Raw genomic sequence first — 18,184 nt, 5'->3', positions numbered from 1 at the left:
TTCTCTGAATTCAGCAATATTGTCAGTGAGGGGCAAGCTGAGATATTCTAAGGATTTCCCCAGCAACCATACTTTTTGGATGTCTGATGCCAGAACTTACAGTTCCAGCTCAGCATGGCAGGATTGGGATGCAAGACATGCCAGCCAAAAGAAAAATAAATGGAGAATACTGAGAAGCACAGAACCCTATGACAGCCAACCATGCAAGCAGGAGATTAACCCTTGGTGAAAAATTTGGTGATCGCAAGGCAAACTTTCTCTGTCTTATATACCAAAGCCATACAAGGTCATAAGCATTTGAGGAACTATGATTCCAGCACAGCAAAAACATAATAAAGTCACCCCAAATGTATCCCACTTTGGACTTCTAACGAGACTCTATCCTGGGCCTCTGGACGAGGTGGAACTACCGGATCAGAATGCACCAGGGATGGTACCGAACTTCCCATGTCACCAGCTCCAGAGCCAGGTTTTCAAAGTAGCGGAGGAGCCTCAAGCTACCCACAGGGGACACACGGAGGTTGTAGAGAGTGTTTCAGAGATGATGGGTGATGTTCAACTAAGTTTTGTTCGGAGTACACCCTTGAAATTAAGTAAGGTCCGTCTATTTTGAATAACACGTCATTGAATACCACCCAATGTTACGATGCTGCATTATAGAGACTGTTATGCAAAGACAATTCTCTTTCCCCCCATTTTGTGTGCATATATATATATATATATATATATATATACAATTTAGAGTATTCATTTAAACAACCTTAAAATATCAAATGACTTCCCTTCTTCTCTTTCAAATGACTTCCCTTCTTCTCTTGTTCATTTTGCATAACATAAATCCCTGCATATTTTACATAAACTAAACCCTTCAGTATTCCATCAAAACTTATTTACACTGTTGAATTTATCTTAATGCAGCCAACGTTTTCAAGTGTACACAATTTCCCCCCATATATTCAATAAACATTTTCCAATCTTCTCTCAACGTATGTTCTTCTTGTTCTCTTATTCTATATGTTAGATCTGCAAGCTGTGCATATACCATCAGTTTAAGTTGCCATTCTTCTTTAGTTGGGACCTAGCTCGTTTTCCATTTTTGGGCCAACAAAACACCGGCCACGGTTGTGGCATATATAAATAACCTTTTTTAACACCTGGGAATTTCCGTCTGAATTATCCACAACAAAAAGGACTCTGGGTTTTTCTTTTCTTTTTTTGGAAAAGTGCTTTTAGACATTTTTTTCAATTCATTGTGAATTACTGCCCAATACTCTTTTACCCCTTTACAGGGTAAATATGAATGAACGTACGTTCTTGCAAAGACAACCCTCAGGCTTCAGGTGCAGATTGATGCAAGATGCAGTTTTTCCAGTCCTGTTTGAGTGGAATAAAATATTGGGGGGGGGGCAGGTAAGCCATACCCTGCATAACCGATCATATGACTCAGTGCATGCACATCATTTGAATGGCAATGCCCATCTAACAACAGCTACGGTTAGCATGCGTATCTAAATTATGATAAATCTAAAGTGCATAAAGGTTTCATTATTAATTACTGCCCAATACTCTTTTACCCCTTTACAGGTCTTTACATAGTAAGAAATGCCTTATTTAAGGTATGGGGAAAATACTAAAGACTGATGGAACCTAAGACCCCTTGATGGATATCTCCATTAGAGGCTAAGGCCGTAAAGATGAAAAATATGAGAGGAAACTGGCTAACATATAAGTCACTACTGATAGAAGATGGTAGCCAAATTAAGATTAGAAAATACGAGGAAATTAAAGATCATCTCTCAGGAGGGCTAGAATATCATCAACTCCACGAGACGTTTAGACAAGATAAAAAGAATGGATTTACTAATATAGGGCGCCCTATACTGCTGAGTGGGTGGGAAAGTCTTTGGAATACAACTATGAAGTTTACTGCGTGTTACAACATCAAATAAAATATGCTAAAATATGCTAAAGATGCAATATAGATGGTATCTTAGACCATCAGAGCTCTCAAAGATGTACAAAAACATAGTGAACAACTGTTGGAGGTGTGGTGAAAGCAATGAAGACATGTACCACATATGGTGGTCATGCAGAAAGATCAGAGTTTTGGTGTCTCTTCTATGAAGAGCTGAAAAAACATTATGGGGCTAACATTCTTTAAAAAGCCAGAAGCATTTCTGTTAAGTATTCTAGGCAATGATATACCAAATTTTTTTAGAGAGCTCTTCCTTTATGCTCAAATGCTGGTAGCAATGAACTGGAAAGGGCAAAATGTCCCAACTATATCAGATTGGCAAAGAAGTTACAGGAATATGTAGAAATGGCAAAAATGACTAACAGTTTGAAAGGCAACTCTAGGCAAGTATTTGTTCAAAAATGGGATAAATAGAAGAAATATTTACGAAAAAATAACAGAAGCATAATGTCTATGGGAGCATTTGAATGACCCTTGTTTAAAGACAAATATGAGGGGGTGGGAAGACAAAAGGTACAAATTGCTGTAGGGATGTATTAGAAAAAAACAAAAAGAATATGATAATAATGATATGTACATGCACTATTAGAATGAGAATATACACCGGGAAATGATAGGAAGTCTAATTTTTAGTTTATTTAATTTAATCTATGTTACTAATCAGGTAAGACATTTAATCTTATGTTAGTAATTAGATAAGAATACAAGAGATACTACAAATACAACCTAAGTTTAAGTTCTGTAAATATGTGGAATATTAATTGTATATGGATTTTGTTTATACAGTTGTTTTCTTTTTGTATATTCAAGATGATGTACATCATATCTGCTATATATGTTATATGAGATCTTCAATAAAGCATGAGAAAGAAAGAAAGAATGGCAATACCCATCAACTTGGGGTGTTTGTGTGTGGCCCTCTCAAATATTTTATCAGGGGGCGGGTGAAGACTCCTCAGCCCCTAGGAGTTGGCTTCTATGGCAGGAGGTTTTGTTTAGCAGTAAGAAAAGAAGGATGTGATGTTGGGGAGTCCAGTCCATCGTTATGCATGTTCCAGTATGCCAGGTTCTGGAGCAGTTGCTGCCTGGGTCTTCCACACAAGCTCTAAAGAGGCCAGGCCCTGAGGCAGCTTTCTGATGAGTGTTTTTCTCATGCCAGATGTTTATTTGTGTTTGTTATAAAGCAGCCTTTCTCAACCTTGGGTCCCCAGATGTTTCTGGCCTACAACTCCCATGATCCCTAGCTCACAGGACCAGTGATCAGGGATGATGGGAATTGTAGGACAAAAGCATCTGGGGACCCAAGGTTGAGAAAGGCTGTTTATAAAGTATAAACCTGAGCGTAATGGTGCTAGCCAAGTGAGATCATTGCTAGCTGCAATCTTTCAGGGCTTGATGTCGGGCCACTATGTACTGGCAGCTTGGGCAAAAATACCTTTTGTATGAGTTCAGTAGGTACTGTGCCTACTTATCTCCCTGTGCATATTAAGTGTGTACAGCCTGCTGCCTTTGCCATGGGCTTGCCTCATTGCATAACAGGCTGGTGGCGCAACTGTGTTCTCATAATGAGTTCTTCCTAGAAATGTGTGGTCCAAAGTTACGCCACGAGCAAAACCATTTAAATAAAGTTGCGGTTATCAACGCATTTTTCAATGCATGCAGGACTGCAGCAGGAAAGGGGACTGCCAAAATAAGTGGCCCCATGAGTTCTGACACCGAGAGTGGATGATCTATGGGGTGGGTGGAGTAAACAGGAAAAGTGGACTCCTATGAAAGCATCCCAGGACTTCTGGCTATAGCATGATAGGTTTCTGTTTGCAGGCAATGGATAATAGCAGGGGTACACAACCTAAGGCTCAGGGGCTGGATGAGGCCCAATCGCCTTCTAAATCTGGCCTGTGGGTGGTCCGGGAATCAGTGTGTTTTTACATGAGTAGAATGTGTGCTTTTATTTAAAATGGGTTATTTGTGGGGCATAGGAATTCGTTCTCTCCCCCCCCCCAAAATATAGTCCACCCCACCACAAGGTCTGAGGGATGGTGGACCGGCCCACGGTTGAAAAAGGTTGCTGACCCCTGGACTATAGATATTGTATGTCACACTTAACCCAGGCTGAAAGCCAGTGTGGTATTGTGGTTTGAGTGTTGGGACTAGGACATGGGAGGCCAAAGTTCAAAGCTCCACGAAGCCATGAAGTTTGCTGGGTGACCCTGGGCCAGTTCCCGGCTGCATTCAGACCGCACTTTATTCCATTTCGATAATAATTTTTATTAGTTTTCAATTGCAATCCAATAATGGCCACATTATAACAATACCAATTTATAATACAATTATTAATGACAATAGTTCAAATACCAAATTAAATAATTTAGATAAGGTGCCCCCCATGTGCTAGAATTGATGGCTTGATTATTTGCTGTACAGTGGTACCTCTGGTTACATACACTTCAGGTTACGTACGCTTCAGGTTAAAGACTCCGCTAACCCAGAAATAGTATCTCAGGTTAAGAACTTTGCTTCAGGATGAGAACAGAAATTGTGTGGCGGTGGGGCGGTGGCAGCAGGAGTCCCCATTAGCTAAAGTGGTACCTCAGGTTAAGAACAGTTTCAGGTTAAGAACGGACCTCCAGAACGAATTAAGTTCTTAACCTGAGGTACCACTGTATTTCTGCATTCCAAAATCTTATTAACTTCCATTACATTCCAGTCATAATAATAATCCCTTGGACAACAACTGCAATATTAATAACTTCTATTCGTGTTGACACATTAAATGATTTATAAAACCATGAGTGAGGAACTCAAACTATATCCTTCTTCTTCCTGTGTGTGGCAATTATTCTGTCTGTGGTGCTTCTTCCTGTACTTTATTCCATTTTGGTGACATTTCCTCATCTGAGAAGTTCCATGTTTCACGTGATCTTTCTCACGATGCAAAAGTCGCTTCTGGAAACCTAGCAAAACCGAGTGGAAGTTTTGCATTTATTTCTATGTTATTTGCTTACGGAAAACATACGTTTGCAACCCAGCCGACCTGGAAAATTGCAAGAGTTTTGAAAATGGCAATTTATTGTAATTCCATACTATGAAATGTGGTCTGTTGGCATTCCAACGTACATTTTTTCGTGCCATTTTACATTTAGCAGTATGTTGATTTTTTTTTTAAAAAAAGCCAGAGTTCCAGAATGGAATGGCTAATGCTTTGTAAAAGGAGCCTTAGAATCTGGGATAGAAATGCTAGCATTATAATAGGAAAAACAAACACAGCAATTCCTGTGTGTGAATGCATTTCCTGTCTCTGTCAGCCTAGTCTACGTCACAGTGCTGCGTGAGGAGAAACGGGGGGTGGGGGGGCGGGGAAGATGGAGAAAAGATGGGATATAAAATGTAAGGAATAAAGGAGCAGTGAAACAAAAAACAACACATACCGTATTGGCCCAAATATAAGCTGCACCCGCAAATAAACAGCACCTTTAAAATTCAAGGGGAAAAAAAGACAATATCCGAATATAAGCCACTCCCTTTGAATTGGGTTACAGGCTGAAAATTGCTGCGGTTGGTAGACTTGTAACTCCGAGCCAATTTAAGCCCAATCTTGCAAGCCTACTAAAGTTACCGTACAATTGCTAAAATCACAAATTGCTCTTCAATTGCCACAATTCCGCAGGCACTCACACCCATAAATGACAAATTAACAGTATCAAGCTCGCAAATCGGCGATAAAACATTTTTTTGTTCCGTTTTACCGTACGTCTGTTTCAGCAGCGACATCATAAAAGCCCATTTATGTAAGGTCATGAATTTAAGCCATGCTTTAACTTTTCACGCTTGGAATTTGGGGAAAAAGTGAGGCTTATATTCAGGCCAGAATGATACAATCCTCCACGCTTTGTTCACCCCCTGCTAAAAAGCACACTCTGGTCCCTACCAGAGAAGAATGGCAGATTAAGTTGATGGACTATGCCAAAATGGCAAAAATGACTGAAAGAATTAGAAATCAGGAAGACTAAAATTGTAATAAGGAATGGAGAAAGTGTATACTTTCTTGCCTTAAAAATATGTAACTTACCTTAATGTGTAACTTACCTTAAAAACCATTGTAAACAATTAAAATTATTGGTAGGATTGGAATAACACTTACAGTTTAATGTTGAATTTTGGTTATAAAGAAGATTTAATAGATTTGGATTAATAGACAAGATTCAAGAGAGAAAGGTGAATATAAGGACCCACAAAGGGGTGGAGGGAAGTCCAGGAGATTCTTCAGAGCTCTCTTTATATGTTTGTTCGTTAACTTTTTTTTGTAAATTTCAAAATCTGGAAAACGAAATAAAATTTATAAAAAACACACCCTGAAAGGGTTTCTTGGAGTACAAATAGAAAAGATGTGTGGGAAGATGTGGGGCGGGTTCTCCTGTGTGAAAAGCATAGAGCCGGGAGGGTTAGTTTGTCGTGAATTAACTCCACACTCTTGTATCGGTATCCCCCCTCAACAGATATCTTTCCCCCTTCATCTTCTGTTTCCTCTCTTGAGCTCAATATATGGCCATTGTATGGAGAGGGGGGCAGGGGTGCAGGATGGAAGGGAAGAAAGAGCTGCACCTTTATTGATTGTGCAGAAGAATTTCACCTGCTGAAAGGCCTTTTGCACCTGGCTACCCCTTTCTATGGACACCTGTGTGTTTTTCCCATGGGATGAACAGCAGCGTGTGTGTGTGAGTGATGATTATAATTATCATCTTGCACAGATTCAGCATGCAGGTTTCCACTTCAACTCCCCAGATATATTTTTTCAAACACACTGTTTTGCCGCAGTTAATAGTTCCAATCCGCGGTGCATACAGCTAATCTTGGTTTGTTCTTTGGAGAGAGGTATATAATTAGCATCTCTTTAGGGAGGTGGAAAGGAAAGATAGTTCGCATCCAGCTCTGAACTTTGGAATCTGAGTCTGTATGGCTCGTGGTATTAAATTCTATCTAAACAGAGATCTTGGGTTCACATTCTCACACACCATCAATGAAATAAGAATCTAACATAAGAATCTAACATTTCTTACTTTCTAAATCCTTTGCATAATTACATTAAGCCAACAAATCTCATACATTACATAGATAGCTTTTTAGAAGAAAAGGCCTTTGCAAAGAAAAAAAGGAACTCAGTAAAAACAGCTTCAAAAGAAGCCTCTTCAGTTTACACCCCCTTTCCCAGCCAGCTGCTTCTCCCATTAGCTCTTCCCAAAATTTATTGCCCTTTAACTCTCACAGTATACCTTAAACCTTAGGAAAATATGGCTAGAGTCTGATGGGAGGCACATGGTATTATTTTCTGTTAAACAATAAATCTTACTATTTACCAACTCTTAATTAGTGTTTTTGCAGCTTGATTGTATTCTGTAATTTGTAGGGTCAGTGTAACATTTGCTCCCAGCCTGTATTTCCCTTTTACAACTTTGAGAAACTTGTCTCCTGCTACTACTATAAATCAGGGGGGCCCTTGTTCAGGAGAGCAGGAAGATAAACAACTGCCAAACTACTTAGCCAGCTGGTTTCTGCCTGGCATGAAACATACAAACATTTGCAAATATATCTTTAAGCTCATTTTAAAATACAGGCCTTGATCAGATGCCTCAGTCAGGGATAATGGTGGTCCAATAACAGCTGGTAATCCAAGTTTGAGAAAAATTACTGTAGCCCCAACAGAACAATAAACAATTTGTGGAGAGACAATAAACAAATCTGTCCACAATAAACAAATTGCAAGAGCAGAATGTTCTCAATCTTATATTTCTGCTTCCAAACATCTTTTGTCATGGGTGACCAAGTTGTGGGATAAGTTTATAACTTGACTAAGATCCTAAGCAGACTTGCTTACTAGCGAATAAGCCTGCTCAAGCTTATTCCCTAGTAAGCAAGTAAGTAGTAAATGGGACTTTACTTCTGTGTAGACATGCACAGGATTGCTCTGTCAAAGTAGTTTCCATCTAAGTTGTTTACCTTCTGCAGACTCAGAGGCCTGGAGGAGAGCAGGTGTTGGAGGTCAGATTTGAAATTTCCAAGAAAAATAGAGGATACTTTAAGAAGCGCCTCCTTCCTAATGTGAGAATCCCAAATTCCAAACAGTTTAGTGGTGACTCTGCATTTGCTGAGAAGCCTGAAATATTTAGTTCCTAGACATTTTTGGCCCTGCCAAGGAATCACGCAGGGACCTAGTGCTGTTTGACGGTTCCTTCTTAGTTGGTCGATTTGCTGACTTTCTGACTTAAGCGATGTGTAACCACAAAGATGCGAATGCAGGGGGACCACTTAAGTGATGCAAGATTTGAAACAGGAGCCAGCAGGGCTTAGAGCCTGTTTCTCTCTTAAGTCAGACTCCCTCCCCCCTCCTCTTAACCCCCTCTGCAAAAGTTGTCATCTGCTTTGAAAAATCAGAGTATGGACCAGTGGGATCACCAACCAAATGCATTAGTGTAGAATGCTCCTGTTTTACATTCCAGCCAGCTCTATCCTTTTCTAGGATATTTCATTCTATTCTGCCTCCCCCCTGGTTTTCCATCTCCCCACCCCAAAAGTCAACCAGTGTACCATGCCCACTGGGCATGTTCAGCCTTTTCTATTTTCCAAGAAGCAAGAGACACCATGAAGTTATCAAGGACACCTTCCAGCTAGGTGGGGAGATGGAAATTTGTTCCTATGCAAATGATGGCAGTTTGCATCGGGAACTTTTTCACCAGAGGGTGAATTTAGCATGTTTATTTTATTTGTATTTAGTGAACAAAGCTAGAAAAGTCAAAACTGCCATGCTTCCCAAATATTGCATTGGCCAAATATTGCATTTGTTCACTAAATACAAATAAAATAAACATGCTAAACTGGCCAGTTAGCATAGCACTCTGAGAATTTCCGCTTTCATGATTTGTTTCATTTTTTTAAAAAAAACCCAAGTTTCTAGTCCTTAAGACAGTGAATGTATCTTGAAAATGTGTGGATGATGCCAGATGAATCTGAGCAGGTTTACTGTAGGGGACTTTTGCCCCTCGGGGCTATGGGAAATAAAGCAGAATGAAATCATGAAAGATGAAATGAATGTGTACATTTATGATTATTCCCCCCCCCCTTTAAAAACTAACCTTCCTCGATAAATGTTTTCTATACAAAATACTGCCAGGTTAAAAAAACGACAGGAGCTTGGTAGATAGGCAAAGCAATTCCTCTGTTATATTGTGCTGAAAAGGGGATTTCCTCTCTCGGTGCCTGAGCAGCTGGCTCTGTGTGCCCTCTGCTGGAAAGATGTCAGATCTATCTGCAACCTTTTCAGTTCAAAAGAAAAAGAAGATGACTGTGGTGTATGAAATCTGGAATGGAGTGGGAAAAGTGCAAGAGAGAATTTTCTCCTTCTCTCATAATTTTCCCAGTTTGGTGACATAACCAGAGAACTCAATTTGCAATAGGTTATATACCCCCAATGTTTTACATACTCAAACAGGGAGACAACGTAATTCCCTCTGTTTCTGAGGTTGAGGCTGTGAGTTCTGTTGCTTGTGTCTCTAAAATGGCATCACCCACTCGCAAGAGAGAAGCACCAGCTATGGAGGGATAGGTAACGCGGATGGCTTCCAAGTATTTTGGGGCTACAGCTCTCCTGGGCCCCAGCCAGCATGGCCAGGGATGAAGATGGGAATTGTGGTCCATCAACATCTGGAGAGCCTTGGTGTGCAGATGACTGCTGTTATGCACTGAAGTTCTCACCCTGGGCCAGCAGGGGGATACTGTAGATAGTTATGCAAATGAAAGATCGAAAGTGACGTTCAGTGATTGGATAGTTTTAGAAAGTTGCTACAGTAACGTTGTACTGGAGCTCTATATAAGCAGGCTTACTGAGCCCTACAGCTCAGTTCTGTTCTGGCCTCTGAATAAACAAGAGCTGTTTGGAGAATCGCTGTGTCGTCTGATATGTTCGCCCACAACTTAACAACTGCCATTCGAGCAAATCTTTGCCTAGCAAGAAAACAGTGTGGTAGGCTTGGATCCCTGATTGTTTGCCTTTTCTTTCGTCCCCTTGCAGAGTATCCAGAGTGACTCTCCAAGACCGGAGGTGGTGAGGGCAGTGTAATGGCTGAGAAGCGACGTTTGGAGCCACTCGGGGCCCTGAGTTACAGCAAGCACCCTCGACTGGAGGTGGAGGCAGGCCACGTTCTCTCGTCGGGTTTGTGCAGGTCGAGCGCCCTGCCTGGCTACACCTCGGACAACCATTACAGCTACAAGGGATCGTGCTTTGCCTACCCCCTGCAATGCCACGAAGGGCCCAAGTCTTTGTCTCCCTGGACTCCCACCGAGACCTACGCCCATTGCACGGGTGCTGCGGCCAGCCACCCCCCGAGGACAGACAAAGCCCTGTGCATGCTGTACAGACCGGAAGCAGAAAGTTTTGGGGCACGGGGTCAAATTTCTGGGCACGAGAAGGCTGGCAGCAAGTGCATGGCTGCTCAGGAGAAGTTGGCCAACTACATGGGCCATACAGGACTTGCTCAGCAGGCCTGGGTGCACAGCTACCCGGCACAGCATTCTCCCCGAACAGCGGCAGGCTTCTCGACTTTGGCGGTGCCAAAACCGGTGTATCGGAACCACAGTTACTGTGCCGAGTCCGGCTACAGCCCGAAAGGCTCCCTAGCCTTGGGGATGCAGGTGGAGAGCATGTCCAAGCAGCCAGCGGGAGCAGAATGGGCTCTGCCACCATCTGGACACCTGGTTCACATGGAGAGGCCTGGTTGCGGCACAGCCATGCCCCCCAAATCAGTGGTTTCTGAATCAGGTTACCTGCCGTCCCACCAAGGGTCCAAAGACACTTCCGTGAGCCCTGTTGGCTTTTCGCCGTTCCGCAAAGTGTTTGAGAAATGCCAGGCCACATACCACAGCCCGCCGAATATCCCTGAGGCTCGTGGCGGAAGTCCTCGCAAACATGCCTGGTCAAAGCTACCTCCTTCTACCAGCCCACTGGCCAATCCCCAGAACCTGATGTATCAAGAGAGGTCACCTGCCTGTTACCCGCTCACTTCCTACCCGCTGACTTCACACGAACAGATGCTGTTGTACCACCAGAGCTGTGTGCAGTCGGAGAAACCCAATTCCCTCTTTGCTCTGCCAGCCTGCAAAGGCTTTGCCTCTCCGGGCCGCGAAGATCCCCAGCTTCTCCCAGGATCTTACTTAACACCACAGAGTTATTATCCTAGTCACTTGGACAGCTATATCTACAGGTCACTTGGTCCTCCTCCTCCTGCGGCAACCCCGCCAAGCCACCAGCCTTTTCGGGAACACGAGCCCCAAGCAAACGCGAGGACCAAAGCGGACTTGGTTCACGAGGCTCCCATCTCCAGCTGCACCCTGTCGGAAAAGGCTTCGTATTGTGGCTCTTTCCCCAGCAGAGATGGCCTCCCGGATTGTCGCGAGGGCGATCACGTTGCCAAGCTAAGCAATGAGAGCATTCCGAGTCAATGGGCACCTCCTCAACGCCAGCCTTCGCAGATGCACCACCCTGCGGACAGATTGCCTGGCTTCCTTAGTAGGTTTCGGTCCATGCAAGAGGCTGCCTGCAGGGCGGGTCGGAGCCATTCGGAAGAGGCCAACGCTAAGGGAGAGGAACTCTGTGACACATCCAGAAGGTCCGCTTTAATACCCGAAGCCAAGAAAAGGAACTTCTGGGCTTGCAAAACTGGATCAGGAAAGTGTATAGTGATTTCGGACAGTCCAGTTGCGTCCCATGACTCCTGCCCTAAAGGAGATCTCCTCCAAAACATCCTTGAGGATTCCGGTTCCTCATTCCAAAGAATGCTGCAGCCATCAGAGGACAAAGGAAGGGGTGCTAAAAGACCCGAGGAACCCCTCCCCTCTTCTTCCCCTCCTATGCCTGTTATCAACAACGTCTTTAGCTTGGCGCCTTACCAACGTTACCTGGCTGATTCTGAGTCAGCGGAGATTTCGCTCTCTAAAAGCTGTCAAACCCAGGAGACTTCTTTTGGAAACTCAGGCAAATGCATGGAAGTTCAGAGCCCACCGCAGCCAGACCCTGTACGGTCAGGGGAAGTGTCTCAGGCACCGCTGCCCGGAAGGAAAGAAACCGCTCGTGATGTGATGGCAAAAGTTGTTGAAAGGGAGTCAAGCAGCAACCGTGCAGGGGTTGTGAGAGGGCGTGAAGATTATGCTGGGACTTGGGAGAGCTGCCGGGTCAAACGCTTGCCTCCCAGTGGGCCTGCGCCCAGTCACCAGGCCCCACCAGCTTGTATAAATGACAGTGCCGGGGCCAGAGAAGACCACGCCCTGGATCTCAGCTTTAAAACAGAAGGCTTGGCAGAAGTGCCCAGTCTTCGGAGGTCACCTGGGAAGATGGAGGCTGTTGGAAGGGAAAGTTCAGAGAGCAAAGGGAAGGAGGCGAGCGAGACTTTGCCCAAGAGACAGGAGATTGTGCAGGAATCTAATGTGCAAATGGCAGAGTTGACCGGGAAAAGCGGCCCTGCGGGAAAGAGCAGTTTTCACAGCTCTTCAGCATTCTTGTACAAAAAATTCAAAATCCAAAAATCGCATGCAGCTGGGCGAGATTGTGCAGTGCAACAAGACTCTTCCTCCTTGCAGCCGAGCTCCCATGTGTTTGTTAAGGCCAGTGATGTCTCTACATTGCGAGAAGGCTCTGGGCAAGCAACAGATCTGCACAGCAACCCACCAGTTCAACAAAGCCTCCCGCAAGTGGCGACTCAGCAAAACACGCCTCCGGTTCAGCAAAGCCTCCCCTATGCAGCGACTCAGCAAAACACCCCTCCGGTTCAGCAAAGCCACCCACACGCGGCGACTCAGCAAAACGTGCCTCCGGTTCAACAGAGCCTCCCCTATGCAGTGACTCAGCAAAACACGCCTCCAGTTCATCAAAGCCTCCCACACGCGGTGACTCAGCAAAACGTGCCTCCGGTTCAGCAAAGCCTCCCCTATGCAGTGACTCAGCAAAACACGCCTCCAATTCAGCAAAGCCTCCCACACTCGGCGACTCAGCAAAACATGTCTCCGGTTCAGCAAAGCCTTCAGCAGGCGGTGACTCAGCCCGAAACTCAACTCTTGCCACAGAATTGCTTTAATGTTAAGCTGCCAGATGCTTCAAAAGCCCCGCCTCCTGCTGCGTCTCCTGCCCTGGAAGAGACCGGTGCCTCGCTTTCCACCAGCAGCGAATTGCCCGATAAGCAACATTCCCCCAGGCAGCATTTCACTGCCTTGCATACTTCGATCTGCGCCATCATTTCCTGCTCCGTGTCTACCTCCGCTCCAGAGCTACTCAAGGAGTGGCTGGAGAAGACCAAGTCCAAAGGGGATCGCCAAGGGAAGGCAGTAGGGTCGGCGAAGCACAAGAACGGCTCAAAGTTTTCTGAAGCTCCGATGCCTTCCAAGGGCAAGGAGATCTGGCTGGCTTTCAAGGACATGGCGCTGTTCCTTAACAAACTGCTGTCTCAGCTGGAGGCCATCCTGTTTACTCGCAGGTGCCCCTTTCCTCACGTGATCCGAGCGGGCACCATCTTCATCCCCATCCACGTGGTGAAGGAGACCCTCTTCCCCAACCTGTCCAGCTCCTCTGTTGACCACGTGCTGCAGGACCACAGGGTGGAGCTACGTCCAACAACCTTATCCGAGGAGAGGCTGCTGAGGGACCTGGAGCTAAAGAGCTGCACCTCCCGGATGCTGAAACTGCTGGCCTTGAAACAGCTGCCCGATATCTACCCAGACCTTCTGAACCTCCACTGGCACGACTGCGTCAAGCAACAGCTTGGTAAGTGCAGCTAACGATGGCATGCAACCTGCTTTTCAGCAAGGAGCTCTCTCCCCGCTCTACCCTGAAGCAAAATGATATATCTGCTGTACTCTTGGGTTTTCGTGCCTGCGCTCAGCTGCTTCTCCTTTGGGATGTGAAGTCTAGGCATTTGCATGACTGTGAGTGTGACATGTAGGATGGGAGCTCTTGTCTAGTTCAGAATCTGGTGGGGTGTGGGTGCAAATATCTCGGACCATTCCAGCCTCTTGATTTGGATAGGGCAGAAAGGAGCTGGTTTAGGCTGCAGGGAGGTCGGCAGAAGGAACGGTGAAATTGTTAGGGGGAGAGGGGGAAATCTCTCTCCATGTGTGCATATGCATACGCACATCTTTGAGCTGGAAAAAAATAGAAACAGGCCAAGGGAGCTGGCATTTGTCCACCGACAGCTTTCTGGGCCATGTGGCCAGCATGACTAAACCGCTTCTGTTGCAATGGAACACCATGACGGAAACCAGAGCGTATGGAAACGCTGTTTACCTTCCCGCTGCAGTGGTATCTATTTATCTACTTGCACTGGCTTGCTTTTGAACTGCTAGGTTGACAGGAGCTGGGACAGAGCAACAGGAGCTCACCTCGTCACAGGGATTCGAACTGCTATCTTTCTGATTGGCAAGCCCAAGAGGCTCAGTGGAGTTCCACAACCCCATAGTCACCTTTGACTGGACATAACCATCCAGGGGTCCTTTACCTTACCTTTACCTAAACAGAAACATTTCTACCTGTCAGAATTATAGGATCATAGAATTGTAGATGGGGTTGGAAAGGACCCTGAGGCTCATCTAGTCCAATCCGGGGGATGTGGGTGGCGCTGTGGTCTAAACCACTGAGCCTCTTGGGCTTGCCGATTGGAAGGTCAGCAGTTTGAATCCCCGCGATGGAGGGAGCTCCTGTTGCTCTGTCCCAGCTCCTGCCAACCTAGCAGTTCGAAAGCATACCAGTGCAAGTAGATAAACCTGTATTGCTGTGGCGGGAAGGTCCAATCTATGCAATGCAAGAGTCTCCACTAAAGCATCCATGACAGATGGCTATCCAACCTCTGCTTAAAAACCACCTAGGAAAGTCCACCACCTTCCGAGGAAGCTAGTGTGGTGTAGTGGTTAAGAGCGGTGGACTCGTAATCTGGTGAACCGGGTTTGCTTCCCCGCTCCTCGACATGCAGCTGCTGGGTGACCTTGGGCCAGTCACACTTCTCTGAAGTCTCTCAGCCCCACTCACCTCACAGAGTGTTTGTTGTGGGGGAGGAAGGGAAAGGAGAATGTTAGCCGCTTTGAGAGTCCTTCGGGTAGCGATAAAGCGGGATATCAAATCCAAACTCTTCTTCTTCTTCCTACAGTCAGAAAGTTATTGAATGCAACACCCACTGCACACCAGGATATTCCGTCTGCTCCCTAGCCTTGGGGATGCAGGTGAAAATCATGCCCAAGCAGCCTGCAGGGGCAGAATGGGCTCTGCCACCATCGGGATACCTGGTTCTCGTGGAGAGCCCTGGTTGCAGCATGGCCGTGCCTCCCCCACCGGTGGTTTCTGAATCTGTTTTCCTGCCATTACACCAAGGGTCCAAAGAAGCCGCCGTGAGCCCGGTGGGCTTTTTTGCCTTTCCGCAAAGTGTTGAATAATATCCCCGAGGCTCATGGTGGAGATGCCAGGTTCAGTCCCCAGCCAAGGGATCAAAGAAGCAGCTGATAGGAAATACGTCTGCCTGAGCCCCTGGAGAGCAATACTGGGCTAAGTGGACAATCTGACCTTGTAAAAGGCAGCTGTCTATATCCACGTGTGTGGGGGGAGGGTATTAGGGGCTGGTGGCCCTATTTGTGCTGCTCACCGATCCTAGCACCCCACATTACACTTCATGCGAACGCTGCATCCCTTAACAGCTCCTTTGGTCCCCCATAGCCTCACGGCTCTTCCAAGCCTGTTCCCCCTCCTCATGACAAATCCAGGCACTACAACTCCTCACACGGGGGATGTGAAATGGCAGCCTAATGTGTGTACAGTGGAACCTCTGTTTACAAGGTTCCGGAAGACCGCTCAAGTTCCGAAATATTTAAAAACCAAGGATCAATGGGTTGGCTGCAAAGTCAATGGGGGGAAAAATATGAAAAATGCGCCTCGGAAGGTGTTCGGCTTCCGAGGCACGTTCGAAAACGGAAGGAATTACTTCCGGGTTTTCGGCGTTCAGCTTCCGAATCGTTCTGCTCCCGAGATGCTCAAAAACTGAGGTTCCATTGTATGTATATATTTGGAGAGAGAGAGGGCACAGTCTTCTTTTTGCAGAGGGGGTTGTCACCCTTAGATTAGCTCCAACCAAACACCCACTGCCAGCCAACTTTATGACCGACCCTTTCACTAACACACCAGATGATTTTGCGTAACTTTATTTTTTTCCAGGTCCCACTTCACAGGCTGTCCTGCATACCTCCAAGTAGGTATCTGTTCTTTGTGTGGGTTTATGTGGTGTGCAGCTGCTTATAGTGGTGGAGACCAGCTGGTGCCCCCGGCCTCTGGACCTCCAGGGGTGCTTGGACTCCTAACTCCCATAATCCCCGACCAGCAGGTATGCTGGCTGGAGCCGATGGGAGTTGCAACCCCCACCAGGAATGGTGGGGTTTGTAGTTCAGCAACAACTGGAGGGCCAAATGTCCCCCCTGCACTTTCCCTAAATAGTAGAGCCCATGCTTTGCTTGCTGAAGGACCCTGGCTTTGACGCTTAGCACTGGGATGGGGAAACTGGGTGCACTCTTAATGTTGCTGGACTCCAGCTCCCATTAGCCCCAGGCAGCATGACCCAATAGGCAGGGGTAGTGGGAAGTTTTAGCTTCAAAGGTAGCGAGTGCTGAAAAATACACACACACACCCCAGTCCTAACACTGTAGTGATTCATCACTGATCAGAGTTAAATGGACTAGTGGCTGGGTTCAAGGCATCTTGGTTCAAGGTGTCAGAGAGAGAGAGAAAGAGAGAGAGAGAGAGAGAGAAGGGGTTGGTGGAAGAAGTCAGAAAAGCAGATTCCTGCCTGCCTTTGGCCCCACCCTCTGCCAACCAGCTGCCCCTGGCAGATTACTCTCAAGGCAATGCAGCCCTTAAGAGAAAGACATGCCCTACCGTCTGCCCTGGAATGATGCTACTCTGGCGCTTTGTGAAATTTTGAATGGTAGTGCATAGCCAGCCTTGTTGTGGGGGTGTCCCTGAGCAGGCTGCGGTGCGCCCTGTCCCAAGGGGCTGGGGCTGCGGCAGCTGTCCCAAGGTGCCAGATGACAATGCCAGCCTTGCTTGAAAACATACTTTGAACCTCGCTGTTCCAGTGTGAATTGCCTGGAGCAGAGATGGTCGGCTTGCAGCCACCTCGGCATGTGTGCGCCGGTCGCCTCGCCGCTCAGCAGGTGAAGGGTGCTGAAGAAATCAATTGGAAAATGCAAGTGGTGATAAGCTGTCCTAAAGCATTAGATGTCAGGGACTGGGCAGAGGAGGAATGGTGGAAATCGCCTCCCAAGCCTGTCCCTTCCAGAGAAGAAGAAGACAGTTCAGAATTACAACAGGGGTTTGAGCGAGAACACAGCTCAGGGGCAGATGAGGGGGAAAGCTGGGAAGAAGAAGAAGCACCAAGCGGGGGCGCAACAGCTGGTGGACACAGTCCTTTTGGAAAGCATTCCTTACCCCCCCTCCCAGAACCTGGCAAGCATTGAAAGTAGGAGAGCAAAGAGCTCAAAGGCAGAGGGCCCTTTTCAGCACCTGTAGCGATGATGCATGAGTAAGTGGGAGAGACGGAAGGGTGGAAACTCACTCGGGACAACACCATTATTCCAGGAGGCAGCATTCCTAAGCTTCTCTCTGTGAATTTTGAATAAAAAGCAGATGGTAAGAACTTTTGCTTGTCTTATTCTTTCTTGGCAATCTGCCGTGGGGGTTGGTTCCTCTGCCACCTGACATGAGCACTGCAAGTGTGGGCATCAACGGGTGCCACCTCTGTGATGGAGATTTCAAAAGGTTGCAGTGATGCTGTTATCCTGGAGTCTGCACTCTTGCATAAGAACGTGGATGAGGAATTTGTGGCCATCCCAGGTATTTGCTGGGCCACAACTCTCATCAAACCCTGACCATTGGCCAAGCTGGCTAGAGCTGTTGGGAGTGTGGAGTCCAGCAACATCTGGAGAGCTCCAGGTTCCCCAGCTGTGTGTTCAAGAACAAGATTCACCTGGCCCCCAGTTTCTTTGCAAGGAAACCAGTATTCCATTGCAAATTGTCCAGTGGACTCCAGTTGACCTTCTTCCTTCTCCATGGCTTAAGAGCAGGAGCTAGATCAGGTGTACAGTCCCACCTAGGGACACGGGGGGCACTGTGGTCTAAACCACTGAGCCTCTTGGGCTTCC

General features: G+C 46.4%; 1 protein-coding gene and 1 long non-coding RNA gene across 5 annotated transcripts in view; one reads left to right on the top strand and one right to left on the bottom strand.

Annotated features, from left to right (window-relative positions):
- Positions 1 to 18,184, bottom strand: part of LOC310749827 — a 285,263-nt gene that overhangs the window by 122,225 nt on the left and 144,854 nt on the right. The window lies entirely within an intron of this gene.
- Positions 1 to 18,184, top strand: part of LOC310749381 (uncharacterized protein C15orf39 homolog) — a 49,955-nt gene that overhangs the window by 27,323 nt on the left and 4,448 nt on the right. Inside the window, exons 2-4 of one of the 4 annotated variants that reach the window (XM_083586178.1) lie at positions 10,038 to 12,823; positions 12,914 to 13,775; positions 16,206 to 16,239. In XM_083586178.1, the coding sequence (XP_083442304.1) occupies positions 10,085 to 12,823; positions 12,914 to 13,775; positions 16,206 to 16,239 (3,635 nt within the window). In that variant the 5' untranslated portion in view covers positions 10,038 to 10,084. Of the gene's footprint in view, positions 1 to 10,037; positions 13,776 to 16,205; positions 16,240 to 18,184 lie in introns of all 4 variants that reach the window. The other 3 variants (XM_083586177.1, XM_083586176.1, XM_083586175.1) reach the window with 3 other exon arrangements.

The sequence above is a fragment of the Podarcis filfolensis genome (genome assembly GCF_964270895.1).
Source record: "Podarcis filfolensis genome assembly, chromosome: 14".
Lineage (NCBI taxonomy): Eukaryota > Metazoa > Chordata > Lepidosauria > Squamata > Lacertidae > Podarcis > Podarcis filfolensis.
The sequence above is the reverse complement of the archived record's forward strand: the minus strand, read 5'-3'. Positions and strand labels throughout refer to the sequence as shown.